At 42.0% G+C, this 23,689-nt stretch overlaps 2 protein-coding genes across 4 annotated transcripts in view; both read left to right on the forward strand.

Moving 5' to 3' along the window:
* The window catches only part of LOC129015142 (neuroblastoma breakpoint family member 11-like), a 2,260,169-nt gene that overhangs the window by 628,114 nt on the left and 1,608,366 nt on the right, over window positions 1–23,689 (forward strand).
* The window catches only part of ACP6 (acid phosphatase 6, lysophosphatidic), a 38,825-nt gene continuing 22,353 nt past the window's right edge, over window positions 7,218–23,689 (forward strand). For 2 of the 3 annotated variants that reach the window (XM_054452978.2, XM_054452973.2), the window contains exons 1-4: window positions 7,218–7,931; window positions 18,013–18,141; window positions 18,262–18,392; window positions 18,749–18,828. In XM_054452978.2, coding sequence (XP_054308953.1) covers window positions 7,713–7,931; window positions 18,013–18,141; window positions 18,262–18,392; window positions 18,749–18,828 — 559 coding nt within the window. In that variant the 5' untranslated portion in view covers window positions 7,218–7,712. The remainder of the gene's footprint in view (window positions 7,932–18,012; window positions 18,142–18,261; window positions 18,393–18,748; window positions 18,829–23,689) is intronic. The other variant, XM_063664133.1, reaches the window with a different exon arrangement.

Consider the following 23,689-nt stretch of genomic DNA (forward strand, 5'->3'; position numbering starts at 1 on the left):
TGGGAAACAAGCATTTCTAAGTGCAACAGTATTAAGAGGTGGGGTCTTTAGAAGGTGATTAGTTCATGAGGGCTCCATTCTCATGGATGGGATTAGTGCCCATAAAAAGGGGCTTGAAGGAGTGAGTTCTCCCTATTTAGCCCTTTATTGCCCTTCTGCCCTTTCATCATATGAGCATGCAACAACAGGACCACCTGTGGAGCAGAGAGCAAACTTTCACCAGATAAGAAATCTGCTGGCACCTTGATCTTTGATATCCTGGACTTCAGAACTGTGAAAAGTAAATTTCTATTATTTATAAATTATCTAGTCTTAGATATTTTGTTACAGCATCCTGTAACAAATGGACTAAGTAACAAACTTTTTTTTTTTTTTTTTTTTTTTGCTTCAAAGAAAGTATTTCTGGTTTGTCTTTATTTTTCCATCTCATCTTCCATAAATGAAGATTCTAATACAGACACCTTATTAATACCAATAGTGTTCCATTCATGTCCATGTGTTGGAAAGTCTTTGGGATAGATAATAATTATTCTTGTATTAGAAGCTTTGCTTTGTTTTCTTTTTTCTTGAGGATTATAAAGGCATATAAGACAGCTTTCTAAACACAGTCACCTATATGTGATTCCCAAATTTTAATGAAACATGTCTCTGGTATGTCTCAGAACATAAATGTTTCAGATTTCAGATTTTTTTTAACTTCAAACTAACAGTATCATACCAACAGAAATACCAGTATTCTAGTACCTTTGAAAACAGCATGGAATATCAGAGTGGTGGAACATTGAAAACTGGTATTGTAAGTCACTCTTCTGTGGGCAACGGGGAGCCAATAAAGATGTTTAAACAAGGAAATCACAAAGATGTATAGACACAGATGTACTCTGTTAGAGTTGTAGGAGTTGTAGAGGTATTAAGCCCACCTCCCTCTGTCCCTCTGTCGAAAGGTCAGCAACTTCAGCACGAGTCACCAACAATGCACATAGGAAGTTGATTAATGAGGAAAGAAGAGATTGGAGAAAGGCATGGAGGACATCTATTATTCTCCCTTCATCATTCATTCACTCTCTTTTTAAAGTAAAAATAGTTATCTGAACCTCTTTTGAAGAATCGCCTGTACGCCCTAGTAGCTCATTTAGTTTGGGTGGGTTTGACTTCCCCTTCAACTTCAGGGATGGTTGGAAATGACTGGTTCAAGCATTAAGTATATATCTCAAATCTGGCAAAATTTCTGAGGCCCAGAATTTCTGCTTGTGTGGGGGAAAAGAGCGCTTTATTTCCAGTTAGACTGCTTGAGTCATTGTGTAATGAAGGGGTGAGCTCTGAGTCACCAGAAAAAGTTTGAGGACAAAGGCAAAACAGTGGGAGATGGAGCTGGAGGCTACAAAAGAAATAAAAAATCAATATTAACTGAGCTTCTATACAGCTAAGACTGAAGGCAGTTCTCTTGAAATTTTCAATTGTGTGGGCTAATCAATTCTTTTGTCTTTTTTCCTGTTAAACCAGCTTGAATCAAGTCTTCTGCCACTTGCAACAGAAATAATCCTAAGTGATATTAAGGAAAAAACAGGAAGCCATCCATCAGGATTGAGGAAATGGTAGGAAGAAAGAGACTCATTGGAGAGAAGTCACAAAGGAAAGTTTTAATCTCTCATCTTACAGGGGTATTATCCATGCTAAATATCACACAAATTGCTACCCCCTCCCTAATATAAGTTAAGCATTATAATATCTGTAATATCTGTGACTCATAGTGTGGGCCCAGATGCCAGACAAACGGGTTCAAATTTAGTTTACTCAGTTTCTGCCATTTAAGATCTGTGCATTCTTGGGCAAGTTACTTTCTGTTCTCTAATTTCAATTTCTTCCTTTACAAAATGGTGATAGTACCTACAACTTGAGTTACTATAAGGATTAAATATCACATTACGTAATGCCATGTATATGGTTATGGTAACCACTTAATTCAATTACTATTATTGATGTTTTTCCTTTTCCCAAGCTTACTGGAGATATAACTGGGGGAAATAATTTGTTGGAGGTGAAACTACCAATCTTTCCTGCTTCACCATCTATCTTTACCTCCTCCTCTTCATTTTAATAGAAGTGATGACCCTTAATGAAAGATGCAAACCTTCTCTCCTGTCCAAGCGTGACCTTTCCTCTTTTCTTCTTTATCACACATTCTCTCAACTCCTTAGGAATTTTTCTCTACCAATTATTTCTTTTTGTCTTCTTGTTTCCCCTCCACTGGGAATTGTCCCCATAGTCTTAGTTCATTTTGTGTTGCTATAAGGGAATACCTGAAGCTGGATAATTTATAAAGAAACAAGTTTATTTGGCTCATAATTCTGGATGGCTGGAAAATTCAAGGTTGGGCATATGCATTAGGTGATGGCTACAGGCTGCTTCCACTCATGGTGGAAGATGAAGTGCAGAGATAACATGATGAGAAATGAAGCAAGGAGGTAGGGAGGTGCCGGGTTCTTTTTAACAACTAGCTTTTGGAGAGTGAGAATTTATTCACTTCTGAGGGAGGCCATCAGTCTATTACTCATGAGGGATCTACTGCCATGACCCAACACTTCCCATTAGGCCCCACTTCTAACACTGGATCAAATTTCAACATGAAGTTTAGAGGGGACAAGCATCCAAACTATAGCACCCATTTTATAAAAAACACGTCCATACTAAAACTAACCCCTCTTTGACTCTCTATCCATAGTTTTCAATGTGTGATCTGAAGAGCTTCTGTATCAGAATCACCTGGATGCTTGTTTAAAACACAGAGTTCAGGCTCCACTCAGCTATAGTAAGACATATTGGTGCTCCTGTACCTACATTCTAACAAATAAGCCAAGTGATTATGATGTACCATAAAGTTGGAGAAAACTGTTCTCTATTGGGCTCTCCATGGTACCTGGCAATCCTCTGGCTACCTAGCTGTGACCCTCTCTCTTGTGTATACTGTGGGTATTTTACTTTCTCACATTCCTCAAATTGTCAAGAGCACCAATCACTACCCCTTTAACTCATACTCTGATTTTGCGGGGAAAAAAAAAAGAAAAAAGCCCCATGAATCTCCATGCCATGAATGTATTTCACCCATGCCTATTCTTTCTTATTTCCCTCCTATAAACATGGAAAATACATACTTTTTCTTTCTGAAGCTAATTATGCCACTTAAGCTCATTTCTGATTTTATCCTGCCCTCCTAAGCACTTCATCAGATCTATTATCCTGTCTCTCCTTATTTGGAAACTTATTTCTATCAACATTTAAACATATATACAAGCTTCTCTCATCTTCAAAAGACAATTCTCCCTTAATTTCATGAACCAAACACCTCCAGCTACTGCATTTTTTTCATTCCCTCTTCTCAGCTAAGCTTCTTAAAGATGTCTACACTTACTTCCCACTTGCATTCCATTTCTGCCCCACTATTAGATTAGGATCCCACTATTTCACTAAGACTGCTCTCATGTAACTAACAGAAGATTACTTTGTTGTTAAATCCATTGGACACTGGATCTTACATTACTTGGCTTCTCAATTCCATTTGACACTATTGTCCATTCTTTTTTTTTAAAAAAACATTTTTTCTCTTGGCTTCCTTGATACCTAAGTACCTTATAATCTACATATTCAAAATTAACTTGGTAATTTCTGCTCGACCTCCTTCCCAGGTGCATGGCATCATCTGCAAGTTGTCCAAGCCAGAAACGTAGAGTAGTCATCCTTGACTCCTTCCTCCTTCTCACTTGTTAACTACCTCTTACATGTTTCATAGCTGGATTGCTGCAACAGCCTCCTAATGGCCCTTTCTCCAGTTTTGCTCCCATCCAATCCAGAGTAATACTCTGGAGGGAAAGATCACAGTTATACCGGCCACTAGATTCTAAATATTTGCTGTAGGTAAGTTTGAAATTAGGCACCAAGCTTCCTGACAACCAAGACAAAATTGAAGGAAAAGTAATCTTCATACTTCTTAATGCTTGCTCTAATTCTAACACTCTAAACCAAATTTCTCAGGAGGAGATTTATAAAGGAAGCAATAAATGATGTAATGAACAATGGCTCAACAACATTCCTATGATATATCCTATAATTTCATTTGGCAAGTATTTATGGAGTACTTACTACAAGCCAGGCACCGTGCTCACCACTGGGGATAAAACAGTGAATGTGGTTGTTTCTTATCTAATCTCATTATTAAAACTGAGTTCTTACATAATATTAAATGCAATCCTCTGAAGACAATTTGGCTGGGAAAGGGCTTATTTCCCCGAGCCATCCCTGCCTGGTAGTTTAAAACCAGGGTCAAAATAACAGCTACTCAGTGTTCCCCTGCTTCCTGCAACCACCCTAACACCCCCATCCACACGGTCCTACCCTGGGTCAGGACTTCCAGTCTCTCTCTCTTTGTCTCTTTTTTTTTTTTTTTTGAGATGGAATCTCACTTTGCCGCCTAGGCTGGAGTGCAGTGGCACAATCTCGGCTCACTGCAACCTCTGCCCCCAGGTTCAAGCGATTCTCCTGCCTCAGCCTCTCGAGTAGCTGGGATTACAGATGTGTGCCACCAAACCCGGCTAATTTTTGTATTTTTGGTAGAGACAGCATTTCACCATGTTGCCCAGGCTGGTTTCAAACTCCTGACCCCAGGTGATCTGCCTGCCTCAGCCTCCCAAAGTGCTGGGATTACAGGCGTGAGCCACCATGCCCGGCCCAGCCTCTTTTAAATTGCAGCTCACTGCCACTACTACCACACACAAAATATGTCTGGACTCCCCATGGTTTGTCTCACATGTGTTGACAAACAGTGCTTTTAACAACCACATGAAATCTGCTATTTTCCACCCTCACTTACTCTGGTTTCTTTTGGAGATCTGCTGCTAAGTTTTTCCCCACACTCCCCCTCCAACACAACACGTGAGCCCTCACAGGACCATTGCTGTATTAGTCTGTTTTCACACTGCTATAAAGATACTACAATTTATAAACAAAGGAGTAAATTTACTCACAGTTCCGCATGGCTGGGGACGGTGGGGGAGCCCTCAGGAAACTTATAATCATGGCAGAAGTGGAAGCAGGCACCTTTTTCACAAGTTGGCAGACTAGAGAGGAGAAAGAAGGAGGAATTTCCAAAAACTTATAAAACCATCAGATCTCCTGTGTGGAGAAAGAGATCCTTCTTTCTCTTCTTATAAAGCCATCAATCCTACCAGATTAGGACCTCACATTTATATCTTCACTTAACCAAAACTCCTACTGGAAAGGGGTCCTGATCCAGACTCCAAGAGAGAGTTCTTGGACCTCGGGCAAGAAAGAATTTGGGGTGAGTCCATAAAGTGAAAGCAAGTTTATTAGAGAAAAAGAGAAACAAAAGAATGGCTACTCCATAGACAGAGCAGGGGCATGGGCTGCTCAACTGAATATACTTGTGGTTATTTCTTAATTATATGACAAACAAGGGGTGGATTATTCATGAATTTTCTGGGAAAGGAGTGGGATTTCCTGGAACTGAGGGTTCCTCCCCACTTTAGGCCATATAGGGTAACTGCTGGCCCCGACATTCATAAATTGTCATAGTGCTGATGGGAATGTCTTTTAGCATGCTAATGCATTATAATTAATGTAAAATGAGCAGTGAGTTTGACCATAGGTCACTTCCATCAACATCTTGCATTTGGTGGGTGTTGGCCCGCTTCTTTACCACTTCCTGTTTTATCAGCAGGGTCTTTTTGACTGGTTTCTTGTGATACCAGTACTGCTGACCTCCCACCTCATCCTGTGACTGAGAATGCCTAACCTCCTGGGAATGCAGCCCAGTAGGTCTCAGCCTCATTTTACCCAGCCACTATTCAAGATGGAGTCACTATGGTTCAAATGCCTCTGACAGAATCACCTTCTAAAAGTCCTATGTCCAAATGCAGTCACTTAGTGGGTACGAATTTGGAGGGGAACACAACTGAGTCCATAGCAAACAGTATTCGATTTTTAATCACATCAGCACACACAATAAGACTCTGAAAAGTGAGTCCCTTGGCTGGGCTAGGGAGAAAATTGTGACAATATGTAGTGTTCCAAAATGACCCTCCCTGCATCAGGGAGCACTCAGAACCTTCCAGCTTGGTGAACAGAATTTGTTCTCAGGCCAGGAGCCATGCTCTGTAAGTATGTTGTCTTTACATCTGGCCCAGTTTGATCTTTGGAGATAGACACATAGTGGGTCCCAGATTGTGTCCTGCTTCAAAGATCTGGGAACACAGGCTTGGGATACCTGTATATCAACAGAAACCAGACTAGCAGGTGGTAAGGCTGGCATTGTTCTGTGTTCTTAGGGTTTTTTGTTTTCTTTTTTTTGAGACGGAGGTCTTGCTCTGTCGCCCAGGCTGGAATCGTGTGGCGCGATCTTGGCTCACTGCAAGCTCCGCCTCCCGGGTTCACGCCATTCTTCTGCCTCAGCCTCCGGAATAGCTAGGACTACAGGCGCCTGCCACCACGCCTGGCTAATCTTTTTTTGTATTTTTAGTAGAGACGTAGTTTCACCGTGTTAGCCAGGATGGTCTAGATCTCCTGACCTCGTGATCCGCCCGCCTCGGCCTCCCAAAGTGCTGGGATTACAGGCGTGAGCCATGGCGCCTCTTAGGTTCTTAATCACTGGGACACTCACAGGCAAGGCCTGGCTTTTTCCACAAGAAGTATTCTGGATGGAAGTAAACACATCAGTGAGCTTAAAGTTCTACATGATTACAATGACTTAAGCTTGAGAATTTTTTAAAAACAGAGACGGGAGTAGTAAATGACTAAATATAAAGCACCTAGTGCTGTGTTTCGCAAATGGCAATCACCGGGCAGGTGTCTCAGCTCCTCGCTGCAGCAACCAGGCTTCCAGGACTGGAAGGAAGTCTTCTACATTCAAAACTATACTCAAACTACTCCCCTCCACCACCCAATTCTACTCCTGTGCTCGCGTTCCTCCTGCCTGGAAAACTCCATGGCCGGACAGATTCACTCCCACTCCACTGCCGGACCAAGCACGTCCGTGGGCCACCCACGCCTGGAAAACGGCTGGCTGGGCCGGAGGGGCGAGGCCCGCTGGCGAGGGGGGCGGGTACTAGCCACTTCTTGGGAGCCGCGGTACGCGCAGCCTTGTGGGAGCTGTAGTTCCCGCAGCTCTGAGTCTCCAGGCGAGGTGTCACCACAGGACTCGTTTTCCCGTGCTCCTGTGCGCGGGTCCACTTGGGACGGGTCCCTGAGTAGGTGAGGAGGTGGGTAGGAGCTTGCTTATAGAAACGTGGAATCGAGTAGTCCTTGCCGGTGGAGCCGCTGCCGCCAGGGAACTCAGGGCCGGCTCCTGTTCCTTCAAGAGTGCTGGAGGCCAAACTTGAAATACAAGTTTAAGGTTCCCCATTGGGCAAAAGATAAGGATCCGATCTCCCCCGGCCGGGTGTGCAGCAGGAGCGACCAACCCCGACCCGGGTTAAAACTCCCAGGGACTCTTCGTTGCTGCCACCTCTTGTTCTCTCCCCCGTTCCCACTCGGTGTCTCCCTCAGGGCCGGGAGGCACAGCGGTCCCTGCTTGCTGAGGGGCTGGATGTACGCATCCGCAGGTTCCCGCGGACTTGGGGGCGCCCGCTGAGCCCCGGCGCCCGCAGAGGGCTTGTGTTTGCCTCCTGCATCCTCAACCCGGAGGGCAGCGAGGGCCTACCACCATGATCACTGGTGTGTTCAGCATGCGCTTGTGGACCCCGGTGGGCGTCCTGACCTCGCTGGCCTACTGCCTGCACCAGCGGCGGGTGGCCCTGGCCGAGCTGCAGGAGGCCGATGGCCGGCGTCCGGTAGACCGCAGCCTGCTGAAGTTGAAAATGGTGCAGGTCGTGTTTCGACACGGGGCGCGGAGTCCTCGCAAGCCGCTCCCGCTGGAGGAGCAGGTGAGAGGTCGGCCCGGGCCGGGGCTGGTGTGGCGAGGACCCTGTGCCAGGCCAGGCGTCTCGCCCTGACACACATCTTCAGAGCTTTACTCGCGCGGAGCGGGGCTCGGGTTGGGTCCAGAAGAAGGGAAAACAGCAGTAGCCAGTGACTCCCCAGACTCGAGCAAAGGACCTGCTGGGGGTAGGACAGCCCCGGAACTTCCAGTTTTGCCCTGATGGCGCAGCCATCAGTAAGCCCTTCTTAAGACGCATGGTAGTCGCCTGGGGATCCTGCTACGTTGCAGATTCTGATTCAGCAGGTGTGGAGTAGTGCCCCAGGTCAGCATTTCTATTAAGGGTCTAGGTGAACTTGAATACAAGGGTGCAGTGCACTTCTGTGTGACCATTTTGAAGGTGGTTTGTCAGAGCTGAAGGGCTAAAGGGACTTTAGTGACAGGAACCACTCACTCTTAACTGAGATTACAGTGGACAAGAGGTCATTGCCTTTGGAAACAAACTTTATAACTGCTTTTTCTCAGGGTTTGCTAGAGGTCATTTGAGATCTGAAGTTTTTTTCTTGTAACAAGTGTTGTATTCTAGGGTTCTCCTTTTCTATTTAAGGTTACTAAACCTATAGTGGAAGGGATTTGAGGTCGGAAAAAATTAAAAATGAGCTAGTCTGTGGCTGTAATGTTTTAAAAATCTGTCTGGTTTTGTCAGGATAATTATGACTAAAGCACAAATAGTTTAAAAAAAAAAAGATTATCTTTCCTGGATGTGACTTTTCATAGCAGAAAGGCCTAGTGAAGAGGAACAGGCAACCTGAAATCCCCAAACTCCCAGGTATTACACCTGTGGAGTGCTTTTGTATCGTTGGTCTTCCAGGTTGATGTTGGAGGAGGTCAAACAGATTGTCCAAAATTGATGTTAGGTATACTCTTCATAATAACAGTTGCTTTCTAGAAACCTTCAGGATTGTCTCTTTACATTGTACAACTGGAAACCCATTTTTCAAGGTTGGCCGCACATGAAATTAAACTTCTAAAGCATTTTCCACATAAATAAATACATATGGAAGGCACTTAATTCTATTACCAGGTTTCTAGTTAGCCTTACTCTGGCTTTACCACTTGCTCTCTGGAACCGGGATTTCTTCTTTCATTTTGATTCTTTGATTTTTTTTCAGTCTCTTACTTTGCCTTTTTATATTAGATCACTAAATTTTCCTTATGATTTTGTATACAGCCCATCTCTGATGCTCCCCTTCCCCCAATTCTTCTCTATTTATTCTTGGTACAGAAAGACTAGGGAATCATATGTAGGAATATATATTATATTCACGTAGAAGACAAAAAGTTATCAGTGGTAATGGAGAGTAAAACTTTGAATGTATAGGCCTAGACCTAGTATGTACCATATATATATATATATATACCCTGAAGGCCCTAGGAAAATATTTAGATTCTTTTAGGGCTTTGTGCCTAAGGGAGAGTGGGTGTGTGATGGATATCTTCTGCCTTTATGGTTGAAAGGTCCGTTGTAGCTTAGGATATCAGCTTCATTCATCTTCAATCTGTGTAGCCATAAAATAGCATCTGAATCCATGGCCTGACTTTGCAATTAGAGAAGGCATATTACCTCTCTTCTCTGCTCATATTCTCCAGACTTTAGACAGATGCTTTAAACATCTTCGGCTATCTAGTATGAAGTTGTGTGCATGAAAATCAGGGGTGAACCAACTCTTTCAATTTAGGCTATGAGCAAATATTAGCCTCTTAAAACTTGTTTCTGGATAGTCTCTGTCCGGTATTCATTTCAAGATCCAATTTGATAGAGGTTGTTATTGGGATTTTTTTTTTTTTTTTTTGAGACAGAATCTTGTTCTGTTGCAAGGCTGGAGTGCAGTGACACGATCTCGGCTCACTGCAACCTCCGCCTCTCGGGTTTAAGCAATTCTCTTGCCTCAGCGTCCCGAGTGGCTGGGACTACAGGTGCACACCACCAGACCCGGCTAATTTTTGTATTTTTAGTAGAGACGAGGTTTCATCATGTTGGCCAGGATGGCCTCGATATCTTGATCTCATGATCCGCCTGCTTCAAGTCTCCCAAAGTGCTGGGATTACAGGCGTGAGCCAGCGCCCGGCCATTATTGGGATTTTTTAATCTTCTTGGTTCTGCTATTAATTATAGTCAGAAGGGACTGCCTGGCAAAAATTTTTTGTCTTTGGTACATGTTTCCTGATTTCTGACTGGTTTATAGATTAATATATGTGACAAGTCACCTCATTCAGTCATCTCACAAATTCTCAGAAAGTAGCATGATTTAAAACTAGATGTTTTGGCTGGGTGTGGTGGCTCATGCCTGTAATCCCAGCACTTTGGGAGGCTGAGGCAGGTGGATCACGAGGTCAGGAGTTCGAGATCAGCCTGGCCAAGATGGCGAAACCCCATCTCTACTAAAAATACAAAAATTAGCCCGGTGTGGTGGTGGGCGCCTGTAATCCCAGCTACTCGGGAGGCTGAGGCAGGAGAATTGCTTGAACCCGGGAGGCGGAGGTTGCAGTGAGCCAAGACTGGGCCACTGCACTCTACCCTGGGTGATAGAGCAAGACTCCATCTCAAAAACAAAAAACAAAAAACTAGATGTTTTATTGGGTTGTTTTCTTGTGGCTTGAATGGCTGTTGGTTTAACCTGTTTTGCTAAAAGATTGTGCTTTGGAAATAAAAATATAGAACTTGATTGGCCATTTTTTTTCCTGATCATTAGAGTAGATCCAAATGCACTATCAAAAGAAAAGATTTGGCACTGCTTCCAGGCTTCCTTCAACTCCCCTGAGTGTCAAGATGGCCTCCACCCAGGGAGGTTCCTCAGTTTTTATAAAATAAATTCCAACCTACCCCAGCTTCACTGTTGATTAAGACATTTGGGTCCTTATTTATTTGACAATATAGATGAGCTGAGAAGCATAATGTAAGAATCTTTTATTGCTTAGTACCTTTCCAAAACTCAGCTAAAAGAAGTGGTATTCAAGAAGCATTACATGAGGTCCACCCATTCTTCAGGATCGATGGTTCTTAACCGTGGTGGAACATTGGAGTCAACTGGGAAGCTTTAAAAAATACACATGCCAAGGTCTCCCTCCGAAAGATTCTAATTTAATTGGTCTAGGGTATCCAGATAATGTAAAAGACTCTCTGGTGAAGCTTGAGAATTATCTGGACTGAAGAGCATTAAAAAAGTGGAGGCCCCACTTTTTTGGGGGATAATCCAAATGCGGTTATCCCAGGATGGGACTCAGGCATCAGTAACTTTTAAAAAATGTCCTGGTAATACCAGTGTAAAGACAAGGTTTAATATGATTGCTTTATTTTAAAATCTACACCTGGAAGGTTTTTGTTTATTTTTATGTAGATTTGTTGTTTTATCTTGAATGTAGTATATCAATCCCAGTACAGAATTGCCTTCGCTGAAATGTGCTTTGGTAAGAGGCTATCATTCTGTGTTGAGAGAACTAGGAGAAACAATCCCACAGAACTCATTGCTGTGACTGCTGAAAAGATGTTCATTATATTACTCTATCCTCTTTATGAGGACCCTTGGGAGGAATTTGTCTGTTAGCATTAGGAATGGTGTGCTTCTCCTGAACAATTGGCTTGCTTTTTTCTTTAAACTAGTCTAGCTGATCAAGTTTCTTTCTTTATGTAAAAGTCAGGAAGCTGGGTGCCAAGTCTGTGGCCCACGTATGGTAAGTAAACAGATCTTCATGGTGTACATATTTTAGTAACCGTATTACTGCATCCATTTCTTTGTCCCTACATTTGTTTGCTTTTGTCTTTCTTGCCTACTTTGAATTAGTTGTCTTACTATATTTTAATTTTTGCTATATCTACTTTATTACCCCTTGAAGATGGGTATACATAAAATAAGTAAAATTATCAAGTTAGTCTTTGCCACTAACTGGGAAGCTTAAGAGCAGGAATGAGAATGAGAGTATGTATGTGGGGTGGACACTATTATATGAAACTGATGTATCATCCATTCTTGAAAATCTGAAAACTGTACTTTAGACTTGACGTGACCTGGACTCCAGTGTCCTAGGAGACACCAAGGGTCCTCTCTTGGTGAATGTGCCTAACAGGAGATTTCTTAGTGAGGCTGAATGGCCCTGTGGAGCTTTGTGTCAGGCCCTGTGGTGGACACTGGAACTACAAGGATGGATAATTCAGTCTTGCCTTTAAAGGAGTTTCAATGTGATAAAGCAGAGACAACAAATATCAATTAAGGCAATATGCTGGGAGCACTGGAAACACAAAGGAGGTGTCTCCAAATGCCCAAAACTGAAATCAGCTTTCCACCTGTTTTTCTGCCTTGGTCTTAGTTTTAGTCAAGGAATATCTCCATTACGAGGCTCAAAAATCAAAGGAGTCTCTTTTTTGTTCTTCTGTGTTTACCTACCAACACAGTCCCCAAATAAAGCTTTTATTTACTCACTGGCCAAGTCTAACTCAAATGTCTTACGTCTACCTCCTCTATTGCTACTGGCTTAGATGAGGCCTTAGGTTCTCATGTGGACTATTGCTAACATCTCAAAATGGGCTTTTCTGCATCTAGTCTTCCCATTCCAATTGTGATATATGCTGCCAGGTTTCAGATTTATTCTGTGGAGCCTGTGGGCTAAGAGGATGTTGAGCGGCTGGGGCTGTGGGATTCCCTCCTACTTCAACTAGAGAAATTCGAGTTTTTGCCTTTATATGTACAAATCTAAAGTTAAACTTTACATGGTATTTTCTGATTTAAAAATTGGAATACCATTCCCAGGTTGAGGCAAACCAAACCACTTCTTTGCCATACGCATTCTTCACCATCTCTGCTTTGCTCAAGCTTTCTAGTTATTTTTGGAATTCTGAATGTCACCCTTTATAAGTACAGGTATTTGCTTGACTAAATACTATTCATTTAAAATGCTATTCCCTCAATGAAACTTCTCCTGAATCCCCAGCCAGAAGAGAAGGTCTGTCTTGCCTTTGAACTGATATGGCCTTCATATGGTTTCTTGCAGCACATGTCAGCTTCTATTATGGTATTGCTGTCATTTACATTCACAGCTGGCCTTTTTTCTTTACTAACTTGAAAACTCAGGAAAGGCAGGGTCAAGTTTTCTCAAGATGGGTATCTTCCATGGGAGCTGGCAAATTGTTGGAGCTATTAATTGTACCTACTGTGTGTGAGGCCCTTTGCTGGGAAACAGAAGTCAATAGATGACCCAGTCTCTGTTCTCAGGAAGCCAAGTCTACTGAACAGGACAGACCAGTAAAGGAGCTCGTTTAATACACTTTGGTAAAGGCTACTAAAGAGAGCCACTGAAGCTACTGTGAAAGCATAAGGCCATGACCAAGGTTTCTGGGAACATTTAAGTTGAGTCTTATGGAATGAACAAAAGTCTTTCTAGATGAATGAGGAGAGAAAATTCCAGGCATAAGAAACATGATACTGAAAGGCCATGAAATATGAGAAAGGAAACGAAGTTGCGTAGCTAGTGAGTAAGTGTGTAGAATAGGGAAGAAGTGGTAAGGGGGCTGCTAGAGAGGAGGTGGGGCCACATGAGCCATGAACCCTTGAAGGGTTTTTTTATCCAGAGGGGTTAGAGGGTCAGAAAGAGGGAGCAGTGATTAACTGTGGAAGAAGGAAGAAGGCCTCTCTGTGAACACCTGGTCCTCTGATGTGTCAGAAGGAGGTTCAGGTGTTGGAGACCAGGTGCCAGTGGGACTGACACATGCCTTTGGGAAGAATGGAGGGCTCCCTAGATGCAAAGAAAATCTGAGGCTCCCAGTACCATTCTCCTGGGATAGTTCGGGGAGGGATGAAGATAAATATGATGATATGTGACATAGTAGGTTTCCAAATGTTAGTTTTAAAACTAAACAAAGTAGTAGGAGATTGAGTTAAATATTTTTTTATTATCAATGTTATAGGAATTCAGATTTAAAAGATAACCACTGAAAACCAGAGTGGTCAGTGATAGGGAAGTAAGACTTGAGCTATCCTTGAACATTGAAGACAAGGTGATGGGCAGATAGGAACAGGAGTCCCTTCAAGCAAGAGAAGCAAGCTGGAAGAAGATGCAGAAACAGTGGGCAGGGTCTAGGTTGGAGGGGAGGAAAGAGGCAGTGAAGCTGAGTACAGGGGCTGGGCAAAGCGGGTAGAAGTCCTTTTTTTAAATTTTTTTTAAGAGATGGGGTCTTGCTGTGTTGCCCAGGCTGATCTTGAACTCCTGGCCTCAAGTGATGCTCCCACCTCAGCCTCCCAAAGTGCTAGGATTACAGGTATGAGCCACTGCACCCAGCCACGATGTAGAAGTCCTTGAAGGACAGATGCTTACCTCTGAGACATTAGGAAAAAACTACTGATATGATGAAACTGGCTTAGCAAGATTAATTAGGTGATTTTGAAACATACAATGCATTATTATTTATTGTAGTCACCATCCTGTACAATAGATCACTAAAGCTTATTATTCTTGTCTAACTGAAATTTTGTACCCATTGATAAAAATCTCTTTCCCCATTTACTGCACCCCCCCAGCCTCTGATAACCACCACTCTACTCTCTAATTCCGTGAGTTTGACTTTTTTAGATTCTACACATACAAGCATACCTTGAAGATATTGCAGATTCAGGTCTAGACCACCACAATAAAGCAAATATCGCAATACAGTGAGACCCACTATTTTTTTTTGTTTCCCAGTGCATATAAAAGTTGTGTTTACACTCTTCTGTATCCTATTATGCAATAGCATGTCTAAAAATGTACATACCTTAATTTAAAAATGCTTTATTCCTAAAAAGTGCTAGTGATTACCTGAGCCTTCAGTGAGTCATGATCTTTTTGCCAGTGGAGGGTCTTGCCTTGACGTTGGTGGCTGCTGACTGATCAGGGTAGTAGTTGCTAAAGGTTGGGGTGGCTGTGGTAATTTTTAAAAATAAGACAACAGTAAAGTTTGCCACATTGATAGACTCTTCCTTTCATGAAAGATTTCTCTGTAGCTTGTGACACAGTTTAATAGCATTTTACCCACAATAGAACATCTTTTGAAATTGGAGTCAATCTTCTCAAACTCTGCCACTGCTGTATCAATTAAGTTTATGTAATAAATCCATTGTTGTAATTTCAACAGTGTTCACATTGTCTTCACCAGGACTAGATTCCCTTTCAAGGAACCACTTCTTTGAAGTAACTTCTCATGCATTCAAGTTTTATCATGAGATTGCAGCAATTCAGTCAGAACTTAAGGTTCCACATCTAATTCTAGTTCTCTTGCTATTTCCATCACATCTGCAGTTACTTCTTCCACGGAAGCCTTGAATCTTCAAAGTCATCCATAAGGGTTGGAATCAAATCTTCCGAACTTCTCTTAATGTTGCTATTTTGACCTCCTCCTCATAAATGTTCTTAATGACATCTGGAATGGTGAATTCTTTCCATAAGGTTTTCAATTTACTTTACCCAGATTCATCAGAGGAATCACTATCTAGGGCAACAATAGCCTTACAAAATGTATTTCTTAAATAATAAACACTTGAAAGTCAAAATTACTCCTTGGGCCATGGGCTGCAGAAAGGACATTGTGTTAGCAGGCACAAAAACAACATTAATTTTGTACATCTCCATTAGAGCCTTTGGGTGACTAGGTGCATTGTCAATGAGCAGTAATATTTGGAAAGGAATCAATTTTTTCTTTTGAGCAGTAGGTCTCAACAATGGGCTTAAAATATTAAGTAGCCCATGCTGTAAACAGATGTGCTGCCATACAGGCTTTGTTGTTCCATTTATACAGACAGTCAGAGGACATTTAGCATAATTCTTAAGGGCTGTAGGATTTGCAGAATAGTAAATAAGCCTTGGCTTCACCTTAAGGAAACCAGCTGCATTAATCCCTAATGAGAATCAGCCTGTCCTTTGAAGCTTTGAAGCCAGGCATTGACTTTTTCTCTCTAGCTATGAAAGTCTTAGCTGGGATCTTCTTCCTATATAGGCTGTTTCTTCTGCATTGAATATCTCCGTGTTATCAATAAGGTTGTTTCACTTTCTTATTGTTTGTGTGTTCACCAGAGTAGTACTTTTAATTTCCTCCAAGAACTTTTCCTTTGCGTTCATAACTTGGCTGTTTGGTGCAAGAGGCATAGGTTTTGGCTTATCTTAGCTTTCTACATGCCTTCCTTACTAAGCTTAATCATTTCTAGCTTTTGATTTAAAGTGAGAAACTTGCAACTTTTCCTTTCACTTGAACACTTAGAGGCCATTGTAGGGTTATTAACTGGACTAATTTTAATATTGTTGTGTCTCAGGAAATAAGGAGGCTCGAGGAGAGGGAGAGAGATGGGGGAAAAGCCAATCAGCAGAGCACTCAGAAAACACACAACATTTATTGATTAAGTTTGCCATCTTATATGGGTGCGGTTTGTGGCACTCCCAAATAGTTAAAATAGTAACATCAAAGTTCACAGAGTTCAGGATCAGCCTGGGAAAAATGGCAAAACCCCGTCTCTCAAAAAAAAAAAATTATCTGGGCATGATGGTATATGCCTGTAGTCCCAGCTACTCGGGAGGCTGAGGTGGGAGGATGAGCCAAGGTAATGCCACTGCACTCCAGGAGGCAGAGGTTTCAGTGAGCCAAGATCATGCCACTGTACTCCAGCCTGGGCAACAGAGCCAGACCCCATTTCAAAAAGAAAAACAAATCACAAATCATAGATCACCTTGACAGATTTAATAGTAATGAAAAAGTTTGAAATATTATGAGAATTACCAGATTTTACACAGAGACATGAATGAGCACATGCTGTTGGAAAAGTGGCACTGATAGACTTGCTCAATGCAGAGTTACTCCAAACCTTCAATTTGTGAAGGATGCAATATCTGTAAAGAGCAATAAAATGATGTATGCCTATGTTACTAAAAGGTTGACTTTACATATTTTCACCACGTAAAAATGAAAGTATGTGAGCTGATGGATTTTGTTTACATTAATCATATATCAAATGTAAATGTATATCAAAACATCACATTGTACTCCATAAATATATACAATATACAATTATTTGTCAATTAAAAATAAAATAAAATATTTAAATGCAATAAAAAATATTTTTTCCAAAAAGATTAATTAGTTGGCTATGGATGGATGGATTGTGCAGGTCAAAGGGAGGAGTTTGTCACAGGCTTTTGCCTGCAGTAGTAAGGTTTACATTCTACAATAAGATCATGGAAGGACCATTGGGAGGGACTTTTCTTCTAAGCAGTGATCAACAGGGCTTGGTGTGGGGATAGTGGATCTACAGGGAGCCAAAGGTTTGAGGTTTGGGGCCTAGAAGAACTGTGATAACATTGAGAGGGACATAGTAGATTGGGAAAGGGAACTGGTCTATGGGATTAGACTTGTTTTTAAAACTGAAGTCATCACATCTGACTCAATGAGTGTCAGAGTTTTATGGACAGTTGGAGCTATGAGACCTGTGGCCACTAGTGATGTTTTGAAATCATTACAGCACAGTTGGGGCAGGAGCCAGATTGCAAGGAATGACGGAAGATGATGAAAAAGCAACATCTTAGATGGCAGCTGCTTGTTTCATGAACTGCATGAAAGGAAGAAAAAAGTGTATTAGTTACAAGGACATTAAGTAGAATCCTTAAGCTGGGATAGGGTGTATAAACCTCCAGATTAATTCCTTATAAATTCTTACATATGGTCACTGATATCATATTTCTTTCATCCATCCATTCATTCACCACGTATCCACAAGCCAGGCATTCTAGTCACTTCTCCCCTTTACTTCAGTGTGAGCTAAGTGCCAGAGCAGCCCCTTAGCAGTCATTACTAGTGTAGCAATAACAGGACTTACGCTAAGGACACCTGGAATAATAAATCACCATCTTTTCTTCCCTTAATTTTACCTAACATTTCTTTCTTTCCATCCCATAGGAAGGTTGCAGGCCTAGTGTCAGTGATTCCAGCCATGTATTCTGAGTGCTTTGGGATGTTAATGCTGTACATTTCAAGAACCATTTTTAAACAATGTGGTGTGTTTTTTTTGTACTAACAGGTAGAGTGGAACCCCCAGCTATTAGAGGTCCCACCCCAAACTCAGTTTGATTACACAGTCACCAATCTAGCTGGTGGTCCGAAACCATATTCTCCTTACGATGCTCAATACTGTGAGACCACCCTGAAGGTGAGAAATGCTTCCTTGCTCTGGGGAGCCCCACTGCAAAGGTTGGGTGGTTTTCTCTGGGCTGAGTTCAGCAGGCTGTCAGGTGTTTTCATTCTTCTTTCTCTTTCTTCCCTACTTTAGGGGGGCATGTTTGCTGGGCAGCTGACCAAGGTGGGCATGCAGCAGATGTTTGCCTTGGGAGAGAGACTGAGGAAGAACTACGTGGAAGACATTCCCTTTCTTTCACCAACCTTCAACCCACAGGAGGTCTTGTGAGTCACTTGAAAAGGGATGTTGCACTTAATTTAAGGTCTTAAGCATGAGGATACCTGTCCTGACTCCCCAAGATGGTTCTCACTCTCACCCAAGGTAGTTTGGGGGACAACTTGTCATGCTGCATACCTTTATGTCACAGGATCTGGTGAACAGGTCGTTCCTGGAGGTCACATTCATTGCACTTCGAGTCTCTCAGGGGCTGACATCCCACAAAAAAGTAAAGCATTCTTCCTAGTTCCATAGCTCTCCTTATGTACTCTTGAAAAACCCCTGAAGCCTATGTGGAATAAAATAGAGTGTATATAATTAAATATGCCTTTTATGAGTGTCACTATTTTGTCATTTTTTTCAGTATTCGTTCCACTAACATTTTTCGGAATCTGGAGTCCACCCGTTGTTTGCTGGCTGGGCTTTTCCAGTGTCAGAAAGAAGGTTCGTATTTGGGGTTCCAGTCAGTCCCTGTCCCTGAGGGGCTCTTGCTTCTCACTTCCAAAGCCCCTATCTCTTTCTTGGCACCTGTTCCCTTGATTTTTTTTCTCCTGCATGTGTGACTTCCAGTGTGTACCTAGTCCAGTGGGTCTTTCCCTGTCTAGCCTTATGGTGCTCCTGCCAGCCTGACCTCCACAGCAGCAGCAGTGCAGCAGCTGCTCTGATCTGCCTCTGGCTCCTGGCTTCTCCCCTCAAGCTTCTACACAAGCTGCACAAGGCAGTCCTAACCATGTTTTGCGAACAATCGAGGGGGCTTTTTGTTTAGGTGAGACATTGCTGGAAAGGAAGGACACTGGGACCCAATACTGCTGCTACTGCCCTAATCTTGGTGATAATCCACAGCATGAACACTGTTCCGTCTAGCCTTGAGAAAGTCCATCAAGTTTGGGTTTTGATACATTCAGCCCCTGAATGGTTGCAGTCAGTGGTTCCCAACCTTTTCATCCCCAAGGACTGCATTAATTATTTTCCCTCATGGATCCCATGTGTTGAGAGCCTTTGGCCATCACATGAAGCTGCATTTTGTCATTTGTAATTGGCTCAAATTTACATTTAATCACTGGTCTAAGTTTCAGATCATCATGACCTTACTAAAAAGGTGCCATAAAGCAAAGGTTCTTGTTACTTTGTTTAGCTTTTGGCAATATCTCAAATAGAAACAAAATTTCCATCACATTTTTTAAGAAATATGTAAAATAATAGAACCTTCAGGAAAGGAATCTGATCTTGCCCCCGACTGGGTTGGATACTGCTGCTAGTTATGGCTGTAGTTGGCTGCTGCACACAAACAGTACGTGTCTAGGTTACATAAAGCAGGATGGGCTGCCCCTTACTTCTTGGGAGGCCTTGAGTTTGGGAATGATCCACAGCACCTGATCTTCTGAAAGCTCTCAACTGCTCAGCTTCTAAAAGGCAAAGATCTTCTCAGAAACATCAAAAGTGGTACTGAGAAGGAAAGATGTTTATTGGTGGCAACATTCTCTTTAGGCAGGTCCCAGACTGGGAATGTCCCAGGTTTCCATCAGGGAAGGAAATCACTAGCCTCAGGTGCAGGTGTCTGGGTAGCAGCTCCCTGCGCTGGACCCACAGGTGTTGGGACTCCAGTTTGGCTTCTTTCCTAGCTACTTCCATGCCTTTCCTATATGAAGAGACTTGAACAAAGAATCCCAGAAGGGGCTGGGCACAGTGGCTCACGCTTGTAATCCCAGCACTTTGGGAGGCCAAAGCGGGTAGATCATGAGATCAGGAGTTCAAGACCAGCCTGGCCAAGATAGTGAAACCCCGTCTCTACTAAAAATACAAAAATTAGCCAGGCATGATGGTGGGTGCCTGTAATCCCAGCTATTCAGGAGGCTGAGGCAGGAGAATTGTTTGAACTCGGGAGGCGGAGGTTGCAGTGAGCCAAGATCGCACCACTGCACTCCAGCCTCGGTGACAGCAAGACTCCATCTCAAAAAAAAAAAAAGAATCCCAGAAGGTGGCACTGTTGATGGAAATGGTGCAACTTTGGGATATTGCTTTAGGAGTAAAATCCTAGAAAAATCCCAGAGGTTACGTGTAGGCTGCAGAGAATCAGGCTGTGGGGAAAGTTGGAGATTGTTGGTCTTCCCACTGGCCAAGTCATTTGCTCAATGTACATTTGTCTACTCAAGTGTGCCTTATTTATCATAAACTGTGGGTCCAAAATCCAGACACCAATATCAGACTCCAGATGGAAATATTAAGGTTTATAATATTATTAGTGTTATATATTATAAGTTTAAGTCATAGTTATTCTAACACATAAAGGACTTAGTACAGTCATTCCACAGTATCCAAAAGGGGTTGATTCCAGGACAACCCTCTCCCCTGGCAGATACCAAAATCTACAGGTGCTCAAGTCCCTTTTATAAAATGGCATAGCTTTGCATATAACCTGTGCCTATCCTCCCATGTACTTCAAATCATCTTTAGATGACATAATACCCAATACAATGTAAATGCTGTGTATTATCCTGTACTATTTTCTAATTTATGTTATTTTTATTGTGTTATTTTGTATTGTTCTTTTTTACTCAAATGTTGTTAATCCATGGTTGATTGAATCCATAGATGTAGAACCCAAGGACATGGAGGACCAATTATATGCAGCAAACTTTGTTCTAAGAACTTCACATATATTAACTTGTTTAGTTCTTTTTTTTTTTTATTTATTATTATTATACTTTAGGTTTTAAGGTACATGTGCACAATGTGCAGGTTAGTTACATATGTATACATGTGCCATGCTGGTGCACTGCACCCACTAACTCGTCATCTAGCATTAGGTATATCTCCCAGTGCTATCCCTCCTTCCTCCCCCCACCCCACAACAGTCCCCAGAGTGTGATGATCCCCTTCCTGTGTCCATGTGTTCTCATTGTTCAATTCCCACCTAGAGTGAGAATATGCGGTGTTTGGTTTTTTGTTCTTGCGATAGTTTACTGAGAATGATGATTTCCAATTTCATCCATGTCTCTACAAAGGACATGAACTCATCCTTTTTTATGGCTGCATAGTATTCCATGGTGTATATGTGCCACATTTTCTTAATCCAGTCTATCATTGTTGGACATTTGGATTGGTTCCAAGTCTTTGCTATTGTGAATAATGCTGCAATAAACATACATGTGCATGTGTCTTTATAGCAGCATGATTTATAGTCCTTTGGGTATATACCCAGTAATGGGATGGCTGGGTCGAATGGAATTTCTAGTTCTAGATCCCTGAGGAATCGCCACACTGACTTCCACAATGGTTGAACTACTTTACAGTCCCACCAACAGTGTAAAAGTGTTCCTATTTCTCCACATCCTCTCCAGCACCTGTTGTTTCCTGACTTTTTAATGATTGCCATTCTAACTGGTGTGAGATGGTATCTCATTGTGGTTTTGATTTGCATTTCTCTGATGGCCAGTGATGGTGAGCATTTTTTCATGTGTTTTTTGGCTGCATAAATGTCTTCTTTTGAGAAGTGTCTGTTCATGTCCTTCACCCACTTTTTGATGGGGTTGTTTGTTTTTTTCTTGTAAATTTGTTTGAGTTCATTGTAGATTCTGGATATTAGCCCTTTGTCAGATGGATACATTGCAAAAATTTTCTCCCATTCCTTAGGTTCCCTGTTCACTCTGATGAGAGTTTCTTTTGCTGTGCAGAAGCTCTTTAGTTTAATTAGATCCCATTTGTCAATTTTGGCTTTTGTTGCCATTGCTTTTGGTGTTTTAGACATGAAGTCCTTACCCATGCCTATGTCCTGAATGGTAATGCCTAGGTTTTCTTCTAGGGTTTTTATGGTTTTAGGTCTAACGTTTAAGTCTTTAATCCATCTTGAATTGATTTTTGTATAAGGTGTAAGGAAGGGATCCAGTTTCAGCTTTCTACATATGGCTAGCCAGTTTTCCCAGCACCATTTATTAAATAGGGAATCCTTTCCCCATTGCATGTTTTTCTCAGGTTTGTCAAAGATCAGATAGTTGTAGATATGTGGCGTTATTTCTGAGGGCTCTGTTCTGTTCCATTGATCTATATCTCTGTTTTGGTAACAATACCATGCTGTTTTGGTTACTGTAGCCTTGTAGTATAGTTTGAAGTCAGGTAGTGTGATGCCTCCAGCTTTGTTCTTTTGGCTTAGGATTGACTTGGCGATGCGGGCTCTTTTTTGGTTCCATATGAACTTTGAAGTAGTTTTTTCCAATTCTGTGAAGAAAGTCATTGGTAGCTTGATGGGGATGGCATTGAATCTATAAATTACCTTGGGCAGTATGGCCATTTTCACGATATTGATTCTTCCTACCCATGAGCATGGAATGTTCTTCCATTTGTTTGTATCCTCTTTTATTTCCTTGAGCAGTGGTTTGTAGTTCTCCTTGAAGAGGTCCTTCACGTCCCTTGTAAGTTGGATTCCTAGGTATTTTATTCTCTTTGAAGCAATTGTGAATGGGAGTTCACTCATGATTTGGCTCTCTGTTTCTCTGTTATTGGTGTATAAGAATGCTTGTGATTTTTGTACATTGATTTTGTATCCTGAGACATTGCTGAAGTTGCTTATCAGCTTAAGGAGATTTTGGGCTGAGACGATGGGGTTTTCTAGATATACAATCATGTCATCTGCAAACACGGACAATTTGACTTCCTCCTTTCCTAATTGAATACCCTTTATTTCCTTCTCCTGCTTAATTGCCCTGGCCAGAACTTCCAACACTATGTTGAATAGGAGTGGTGAGAGAGGGCATCCCTGTCTTGTGCCAGTTTTCAAAGGGAATGCTTCCAGTTTTTGCCCATTCAGTATGATATTGGCTGTGGGTTTGTCATAGATAGCTCTTATTATTTTGAGATACGTCCCATCAATACCTAATTTATTGAGAGTTTTTAGCATGAAGGGTTGTTGAATTTTCTCAAAAGCCTTTTCTGCATCTATTGAGATAATCATGTGGTTTTTGTCTTTGGTTCTGTTTATATGCTGGATTACATTTATTGATTTGCGTATATTGAACCAGCCTTGCATCCCTGGGATGAAGCCCACTTGATCATGGTGGATAAGCTCTTTGATGTGCTGCTGGATTCTGTTTGCCAGTATTTTATTGAGGATTTTTGCATCAATGTTCATCAAGGATATTGGTCTAAAATTCTCTTTTTTTGTTGTGTCTCTGCCAGGCTTTGGTATCAGGATGATGCTGGCCTCATAAAATGATTTAGGGAGGATTCCCTCTTTTTCTATTGATTGGAATAGTTTCAGAAGGAATGGTATCAGTTCCTCCTTGTGCCTCTGGTAGAATTCGGCTGTGAA

The sequence above is a fragment of the Pongo pygmaeus genome, chromosome 1 (genome assembly GCF_028885625.2).
Source record: "Pongo pygmaeus isolate AG05252 chromosome 1, NHGRI_mPonPyg2-v2.0_pri, whole genome shotgun sequence".
NCBI lineage: Eukaryota > Metazoa > Chordata > Mammalia > Primates > Hominidae > Pongo > Pongo pygmaeus.